This window comes from Sinocyclocheilus grahami, unplaced genomic scaffold (assembly GCF_001515645.1).
Source record: "Sinocyclocheilus grahami isolate Dianchi unplaced genomic scaffold, SAMN03320097.WGS_v1.1 scaffold28.1, whole genome shotgun sequence".
In the NCBI taxonomy this organism is placed as follows: Eukaryota; Metazoa; Chordata; class Actinopteri; order Cypriniformes; family Cyprinidae; genus Sinocyclocheilus; species Sinocyclocheilus grahami.
In genome coordinates this window covers 1052673-1062373 of record NW_015505207.1, presented here as the reverse complement: position 1 = coordinate 1062373, position 9701 = coordinate 1052673, and the positions used below count along the sequence as shown (strand labels likewise).

General features: G+C 38.6%; 1 protein-coding gene across 2 annotated transcripts in view; it reads left to right on the top strand.

Annotated features, from left to right (window-relative positions):
• LOC107569399 (poly [ADP-ribose] polymerase 4-like) overlaps positions 1-6183 on the top strand; it is an 18687-nt gene extending 12504 nt beyond the window's left edge. The window contains exons 27-36 of one of the 2 annotated variants that reach the window (XM_016255496.1): positions 1079-1159; positions 1247-1327; positions 1421-1516; positions 2627-2764; positions 2871-4062; positions 4188-4418; positions 4524-4627; positions 4716-4818; positions 5153-5285; positions 5367-6183. In XM_016255496.1, the coding sequence (XP_016110982.1) occupies positions 1079-1159; positions 1247-1327; positions 1421-1516; positions 2627-2764; positions 2871-4062; positions 4188-4418; positions 4524-4627; positions 4716-4818; positions 5153-5285; positions 5367-5568 (2361 nt within the window). In that variant the 3' untranslated portion in view covers positions 5569-6183. Of the gene's footprint in view, positions 1-1078; positions 1160-1246; positions 1328-1420; positions 1517-2626; positions 2771-2870; positions 4063-4187; positions 4419-4523; positions 4628-4715; positions 4819-5152; positions 5286-5366 lie in introns of both variants that reach the window. The other variant, XM_016255489.1, reaches the window with a different exon arrangement.
• Positions 6184-9701: the final 3518 nt, after the last annotated feature.

The following is a 9701-nucleotide window of genomic DNA, read 5'->3' as shown; positions in this document are numbered from 1 at the left end:
TGAATATAGAAATATTAAATGATTTAAAGAACTGAAAAGATACTTTAAAAATGAAACAAACTGCCAGCATATGGCGACAAGTCATTGATTTTATCACTGAATCATTCATTCAATTGATTTATTCGAACGGCTGATTCATTCAGGAATGAAGCAATGGACAGTATTTATGAATGTTTAATCATGAATCACTGACTCACAAGATTTGTTTAAAAACGCAGTTCATTCATAAACGAGACACCGCTGTGTTTGAATGGAGATGCGCAGCGGCTCAGCTGCGACTGTTTCAAACTATTTTCGACTACGAAATAGAGCAAAATCAGACAATAGTGTTATAGTCAGACAATGTAAGTCACTTAATATTAACTTCTTGTCTATTGAACTGTTGTATTAAATCAGTATCACATATACAAACTCCCTTAAAAATCATTAAAAGCTGTCACTCGTCTTAGCTCATCGCGATCTCACATTTATAATCAAGGAAGCGCTCTACACTGCACAATGAATCTTTTATTTACACCATCTATACTTCGCTTATGAAAGGATTCATGAGCTATGTCTGTGATACATTACTCAACGCTGCAAAAACACGTAGAAAGCTTTGAAGCTCCCCTCAGCGATCACAATCACAAATATGATGAAGATCTGGTCAGTCGCACTGGTGCTCCTAAATATTTTTTCATAGTCGCACGCAGTAGTTTTCAGTCACAAATGCGACTGAAATGGTCGCACTGTAGAGCCCTGATTAAAATACTTCAATAAAAATATATGTACTGTAGGTAAATACTGAAGTTTTTACAGATTACTTTTATATTTGTTCCAGTGGCATGCAGTGGTGTTTGGAAATATTTTATGTAAATTCATGTCCCAGTTCCACTCTCCTGACTGGTGCATTTAATTAATGAAAATAATTAAATATCATTCTTCATATAATTTATAATTTAGTAACCAGCAGTGTGCAAACATGGCTTAGTTATTTTAAATTATTAAAATAACTATCAACTATCAAGATTTTTCCAGATTTAAAATAACTGCCCAGTTATTTGTGTTTATTTATTGTTTTGAATTGTGTAATATTTAGGCCACACTGTTTGGTGATTTGAATGGACAAGAGATCAAAACAATGGTTTCCACCACAGAACTGCAAAAGACAAAGGGAATTGTGAGTGAGCATCTTAAATACTTCATATAATCTGAAACATCATCAGTTGTTTATCAGGCGTTTGAAGAGTTGTGTGTGTGTGTGTAGTTCCTTCACAAGTTAACAGCAAGAGCGATCATCAGAGACTATGAAGATGGCATTCTAGCTAACAGTGAGGCAGAACACGAGGTACAATATTTGGCTGCGTGATGATATTTTTTATATAACTGGCAGATTTGCTAACAGAAGAACTTGACTTGCCGTCTTTTATGTGTTTATCAGGGGAAGAAAGCAGTGCTGAAGTCCTACATCATTGAGCTCAGTAAAGAGTTCTCCATCTTGTCCCATTTCACAAGCTTTGTCGCCATTGAAGAGAGGGTATGATTGCTGCTAATTTAAGGATTGTGTGTTTAAGGCACCAATGCTAAACATAATGACAAATAAACATCCAGTTTCAGAATTAATGACAAATCTGTATTAAGTAGCTTATTGTTATCCTCAGAAATAAAACATTTGTAGCTTGGGTAATGGTTGACTGATTTGAGATTTTCAATGCCAGTATATACAGGTCCATCTCAAAAAATGTTAACATCGTTGGCAGATTTGCTAACAGAAGAACTTGACTTGCCGTCTTTTATGTGTTTATCAGGGGAAGAAAGCAGTGCTGAAGTCCTACATCATTGAGCTCAGTAAAGAGTTCTCCATCTTGTCCCATTTCACAAGCTTTGTCGCCATTGAAGAGAGGGTATGATTGCTGCTAATTTAAGGATTGTGTGTTTAAGGCACCAATGCTAAACATAATGACAAATAAACATCCAGTTTCAGAATTAATGACAAATCTGTATTAAGTAGCTTATTGTTGTCCTCAGAAATAAAACATTTGTAGCTTGGGTAATGGTTGACTGATTTGAGATTTTCAATGCCAGTATATACAGGTCCATCTCAAAAAATGTTAACATCGTGGAAAAAGTAATTTTTTTCTTTTTTCTTTTTTTGTAACTTATTTCAAAAAGCATGGCATGAACAGCTCGAATAGTTCCTGTATCAAATGAAAGCCCGCCTTCTGAAATACGCAATGTGCTGTGATTGGTTAGCTGGGTCAGTGTGTGTTGTGATTGGTTAGCTGGGCCAGTGTGTGTTGTGATTGGCAGGGAAATGTCATCCACTTACCATAGCCGGCTGCTGCGAGCTTCAGTGTAAATATTGCGTCAAAATCAAATCAATTTTAGCGCGATTTAAACCCGGATGATTGTAACCACTCTAAGTTCGTCTGCCTTGGGAAAGCTAGCGTGTCTGCGATATAGTGATAACACTCGTAGCCTTCTCTAGTGCAGCTCAAGCAGGTCTCGTCCCATTCGTCGATATTTGTGATATCACAAATTAAAAAAATTAAAAAAGTAAAATATGCCTTGAAATAATTTCTGTGAATCATTTTAAACTGAATGACAATTAAAAATATCAACTAATACTCTTATTGGCTCTTTGCAGGAGCAGAATGAGCTTGACACTGGATTTACAGATATTTCTAAAATCATATCAGAGGAGGATGTGGATATTTTGCCATATATGGACTGGACTGAAGGGAAGCTGAAGGCTGTGCATATTAGCAGTGCTGAAGATGATGATGTATGGGTAACATACATTATGTCATGTAGTGATAAAAGTTGGCATCGTTCGGTATTCAGCTCTTCAGTATTCACAACAATGATTTTGATTTTTTTTTTTTTTTCAGATGAAGGGAAGCTGCTGTAGCTCCACATCTGAAGAACTCCTGGGTTGTGCTCGTGGAGCAGCCGATTTTGATGATGATGATGATTCAGAGGGTGGCTATGAGTCTATTAATGATTTTATAGGACAAACATCTGCAGTTTGCCCTTCTCCTCCTAGCTCCAGTAGCCCCTGGCGTCCTTCAGGTTTTGAAGGTAGAATTGAGGCTGTCAAAGGCTATGTGAAAACTAAAATTGCTGTAGATGCAATGTATCCCCCTTACCTTTCCATCGAGCTTGGTGCATCAATGGCTGCTCCTAGTCCTAAACCCGTTTGTCTACAGGAAGAGTCAGTAGAACCTCTCACTTTGGCTAACAGACTTTCTCCTCCTCCTCCTTCTTTTGGTGTCTTCTTGAGTGACAGGCTTCCCTCTCCAGTTGCCTCCCAGGTTAATGCCTCAATGCTTCCTCTCTTTGACCTTTGCTGTAACTTTGAGGCAGTCGAATCTCTCCCCTTAGATTACAGCCTTGATTCCCAGACCGGCACGGCTACGATAGGTGCCTCAATGGATGCTCTTCGTCCTCCTTGCATTCGTAGTCTCCGTCAAGAGTTAATGGAACCACTTTCCAAGACTCAACGGATTTCTTCTCATCCTTCTTTTGGTGCCATGATGTCCAGAACTGGCTCCTTGAATGACAGACATCTCATTTCCCCTGCCACCCAGCTTTTTTCCTCAGAGCCTCCTCACTCTTATTCTAGTAGATCTGAATCAGGGGAATACATAGACTACGGACTTGATTCCCAGAAAGAAATGACTCCAATAATTTGCCCCATGAGTTCTGCCTTTTCCTGTGCCAGAGAGATCTACTCTGAGCTTGACACCTCAACACGTACTCTCTTTACAGATCATCCTCATCTTCCTCGTCTCGCATCTCAGCCATTCATGTCTATGACTCCAAGCCCTGCTCCCCCTCCTATTTCTCGCAGGGTGGTTGCATCTTTTTCCAGGAGGCGCAGGGCTGGCTTTGATCAACCTGTGTTGTATGCACCACCCTCTCTCCCTGTATCTGGTGGCTTTGGTGGTTTCCTCCAAAGTACAAATGGGTATGTGGGTTATGGTTCCTCAGCCACTGGACTCTTTGGAGCATCTCGGGAACTGCAGAAAAAGGCACAACAAGAACCACTACAACGAATAGCCGCTCTGACTTCTGAAGCTGGTAAGTTCACTTACATTGATGAGGTTTCATCTGTGATCAATGTTGAGATGAAGTAATAGCAGCTTTCTGTTCTTTGTCTCATTTTTATATAATTGTCTCCTTTTTCTATCTTTTCTCTGATGAAGCTACACACAGTGCCGCTTCCTCCCCGGCTCCCCCTCTTCCTGCTCCTTCTGTTTTCTTTGGTCAACCTACAGTTCCTGAGTTTGCTATTGGCATGTCAAATGCCGTTGTATTTGGTGGCACTACTGGTGTCCTGCAAAAGGCAGCTGAGCCTGAACAGTCTTCTGGTTTCTCAGTTTTTAGCTTTGGAGCATCTCAGCAACAACAAAAACACCCTGTGTTTTCTGCACCTGGTAAGTTGACTCACATTGATGAGTTTCTATATCTGATCAATGTTCAGATGGATTAAAAACATTTGCCAAACGTATGTCTCATTTCATATTATGCTGGAACCAAAGGCTTTCCTATGCGTAGAGGGAATATGGGTCTGTCGCTTCCGGGAAAACCGATGAGCAGACCAGACACAGTGGCCTGGAATGGGCTGTTCGAACTTCAGCATGAGGTGTTTACACATGATTTAATACACTAGATTATATACAGTATGTGAATGTGTGAGGGAATCTGAACATATGCGATGTGTTTGGATATAGGATGGATACTGGGAGTTGACTGACAGGCTGAGCAGCTTCCTCAACCTGGACGTAGACTTTTTTGCAAATGTCTTCCTTCAGGAGAAAGGCATCCGTTCTTTTGGTAAGAAGATATTTTACATGCCTGTTGCTGGTCTGGACCATATTGCAGCTTATTCTCAGCAAGAACTGCCCGTTTAGACAGTTGTTCATATGTGCCATTTAGGTGCCATATATGTACCTTGTGAACACAACTGTTTCCAGACAGACTGAGAGAAACACCTGTGTGTCTTTACTGTGTAGCACTAGCCAATCATAGTAGAGCTTGATAGAATGAGAAAGTGCTTTCCAGTTTAAAATGCAAAATCTGAATATAGCTTAAAATAATCAGATCTTTATTTTTCAGACACCGTTTGTGAGTCAGAATCAGTTAATCAGTCACATGTTTTGTGTGTCAGGTGTGAAGGCTCATGCTGAAATTCTGAGGCTGGTGGCGACTCTGCTGGTGCTGCAGCTGATCCGGGTGAAGAAGCTGGAATTGGGACGGCTGCTCGAGTCTCTCCTCCGACTAAAAGAGTCCCAGGAGCCCAGGTACCAGCACATGTCCTCATGCGGTGTAGTGATTGACTCTTGTATTGTTGGATCCATGACTTTCTGCTCGTCTCCATTCAGACCGATGTACTGGGAGGCAGTGAAGAGGGCCGTGGACTGGGCCTGCCGGACAGACAGACAGTATCCGTGTGTGTGCAGCAGGCTGGAGATCGGGCAGGATTGGGAATCATCTACACGTCAACTACTGGGCTGTGATTCTCCACACCCATATTCCCCACTCAAACCTGTTCTGGAGAGACGTATGGATGTATCAGTCATGTAAAAACTATACAAAAACTTTCCTCTTCATTGACAGTTGCTGCTTCACTTGGTGTTAGCTTAATATTGCAGAAATTATCTTCATAGCCTTAAAGTGTCTCAAAAATATATTTAGACACTTTTAGTCACACTTAAAATTGCAAAATGTCAAACCAAGTATTTACAAATAAATAATGCAAAACTAACTAGCTAACAGACCAGCTTGATAACTGATTGAAATGCAAATATGGCTATATGATGAGAATTATGCTTGATTTACTGTATTTTAAGTTTAAGTGCTGTTACCATGAGAAACCATGACAACAAACAAGGTGGACAAGGGAACAAGGGAAAACAGGAACTAAACAAGAAAGTGAACACAGAAACAATGTGGAACAGAAACCCTTCAAAATAAGAGTCCAAGACAGGGGGAAAGACAAGGATCTTAAAGGGGTCATATGATGCGATTTCAAGTTTTCCTTTCTCTTTGGAGTGTTACAAGCTGATTGTGCATATATAAGATCCCTGAAGTTGCATAGACTAAAGTCTCAAAGCCAAAGACATATTCTTTATTTAAGTTAAGACACTGCCACGCCCCCCTAAAACGGCTCGTTCTAACACACCCCACATATCTACCTCACTATGTGGAAATATTTGCATAATGCCGCCCAAATGTGCACGCAAAGAAAGAAGGCGTGGTTTCAGTAACCGCAGTTAGTGTTGAAGCAGCCATGTCAGGGAGACGCTGTGTGTTTTTAGGCGAAAGCAAAAGCACTTTATTTGGCCTTCCGAAAGTAGATGCATTTAGGAATCTTTCAGATTACTTACAACAGAACAGCAATGCATTTTATGGACGACCGTTTCGTGAACCTAGGCTTTTCAGGTTCTGAAAAATCTGACTTTGCTATGACAATCTGGCGCTTCTGAATCAGCTACTGTTTTGTTATTAGTTTAAGTATTTGCTATTGACTGTTCAAATGCGGAGTTTTGCGCATCGTGTGTGTGTGTGACAGAGAGTGAGAGAGAGCAAAACGAAGCGTTTGAGAGAGGCGGGGCATAGAGGACCTACAATAATGTACAGTATTTGAAAAATACTTTCTTTCGTTTTTTGAACATTAAAGCATGTCAACATATTCTGTTACACCAAATACACAAAATAATGATCTTTAAAAAAGCATCATATGACCCCTTTAACAAGTACAGTTTAATAAATCAGTTTTTGTGAAGTTTACATTATTTTTATGAAACAGCATAATTGTATAATCAAAAACCAAGTAATCACTGTTTTTATTCATTTTATTTCAGCATTAGTTTAAGTTATTTCAGTACATCAAGTTAAACTAATGGGAAAATGATATATACTTTATTTCAATTATTTCAAGTAATGTTTTTTTATTATTTTCATTTTAGCTTTAGTTTTGGTTATCTTTTGTTAGATCTTGTTAGAATTTGGATCCATGACTTAGATTTTGTTAGAAATATCAGATCCAGCCCCAGACACTAGGGGCCTTATTTATAAAATGTTGCACCGAAACCATCCTAAATGTGATCTTACGATCATCTCTCAAATATGCATTCATGTGATTCATAGAATTAACGTACGCACAGAAAACGCATGTACACCTCCCTTTCATTTGTGAAATCTATGAATGGCAAATGATCTTGAACTTGCATGCGACTGAATGGTCTCATCTCTCTGCCTTGTAAACGACTGCTAATTAATTTCATTAACATATAAAATATCACCAGTCATCGTACAAATGTACCTGCAGTAGCTACTCCGACAAGAAAAAGTGTGTACGTCTGCTCAGACCCTGATGTGACGCTAAGCACTTTTCCACGTCAAAGGCAGTTTTTACAAATTTGAGCATTGGTGTGGATTTAAGCAGATGCACACTCTAAGATCAAATCTGTGCGTACGCACGCTTTATAAATGAGGCTCCAGATCCTGTCAGAAAATACCCATTTTGTCTGGTAACAGAACAACTAGCCAGCCAAATTGTCTAATACCCAAAACCGTTAACAGCAAGCAAGTCTGGTCTGAAAACCAGTGATTGTCTGGTACACAAAACTGTATTAACAGTCTTCTATCCACCAATAAATTGACTTAAGTACATTTTGTACATGTACAAGTACAAGTTAAAACAAACTGCAATAGTCCAAACATGATTCATTTTATCTCGCCCAGTAAAAAGACTAAAATAGTATATTCTTTTAAAACCTACTCCAATAATTGTTGTTTTATATAACTTTTTTTTTTTATTATTTTTACAGTGTACATCCTCAAATATATCTCTTTTTCATTGTACATTTTACAAAGTCATTTTCCCAGATCAAAAAAAAAACAAAACCTGTGATTAACATTTTGGTGCATTATGATGCAGTATAAAATCTGGATCATGCTATTTCTCTGAAACAAATTGATTCACATGGGGATTGATTTAATCATAACCTGAACTCTTGATAAACCAGTTGCATGTGCCAGCATACACTAGGTTCAGGCTCCTCTGTATATTTTTGTGAAAAGTGAAGTAAGACAGTAAAAGTCACCTGATGTCTACGTCCAAGACCACAATTGCAAAATATGTTTTTCCCACATACATGTGCCAGAATGTGTTTTTCAGCTGGTATATAATTTCTCAGAATCATACACCAATTTCACAAAAGTAGCTCAACAAAGCCCATTATTAAACACCACTTTCTCAATAAGTGTCTCAATAAAAACTTGACACATAGCTCTAGTCAGACTACATTTAGGAAGAAAAGTGTATTGTATTGTACAAGGCAAATAATTTTAGTTGTTTAATTTTATAACTTTTTTTAGCATCCAACCCATGAACATGTTTCAAGGTGGAATTGTAAAAAGTTTTAAAATAACATATCAAGACCCTACATTCCATTGTATTGCATTTCGTTTTAAGCATCAAGTTGTGCATATAATTACAGGTTTTTATTTGGTATTTATTTTTAATTATTTGCTCCCCCTCATGTTGTTCCAAACCTGTATGAGTTTCCTTCTTCTATTGAACACAAAAGAAGGTATTTTGAAGAAACGTTGCTAACCAAACAACTGATGGTATCCATTGACTTCCATAGTTTTTTTTTCTTACTATGGAAGTCAATGGCCATCAACTGTTTGGTTAACAGAATTCTTCAAAATATCTTCTTTTGTGTACAGCAGAAACTCATTTGTGTTTAGTGTTATAAGCACACTCCCAATTTATTATTTAGATGAAAGGGTTAATTCAAGCTATGTGTTATCAAGAGTGTCAGGACACACCTCTCAGAGGTAATATTGACACAGGGAGGAGGTGCTGTTTGAAACTAGTCTGAGGGGAATAGAAAGTGCTCATCCGTCTTAGCCTGTTGATTTATTATGCCGTCTACAGAGATGCTGAGCAGAGTGGTACATCAATTCATCAAAGACACTGATTAAATGTAGGAACCGGTCACCAGAATGGCTTCAATAGGACAAATAATCTTTGGAAGGTAAAAGACTTTTTCAAACCATTTCAGGCTGAAAATTATAGTATGTATAGTAAGTCAATATTGAATGTTCATCAAATTTGTCTTTTGCGGTATGATTTTTCTCATAGTAGTAATTTCAGGACTCGTCGTTTTCATTCTGGCTATTGCATTTTCAGATTAGTAAAACATTCTGTTCTAAAAATGCATTTGGACTTTTGACGTATATAAACTAAACAGTTGTGTGCATGTTTGTTTCCAAGTGTCCCAAGGTACCGTTGAAAGCAGAAGTCCCTCTACTGTGGGGAACTTTGCTGAGGATGCGGTCCTGGATTGCAGGTTAGCAACAGTGGCAATGAGCGATTCAGTGATGTGTCAATTACTTGGCTGAAAGACTCTGTCAGTGGGGTGGTCTTCAGGGGCAGAATACACAGTTCAAAAACTGTTCTCGGATGCGATATCAGTGGGAAATGCTTCCCTACTGCTGAGAAATGTGAAGAGGATGAGGGTGTGTATCGCTGCTCTGTCAATGCACCAAAAGTCTCAGGGACTACCAGCGTTAACCTTAGAGTGGCTGGTAAATACATTTTTTATTCATTTATTTCAAAGTAAATTAATGTTTAAAACCAGACCATGTAGTTCTGCTTTATACTTCAAAATGACTCTTTTTATGAGTAAGTCACTGAAACTTTC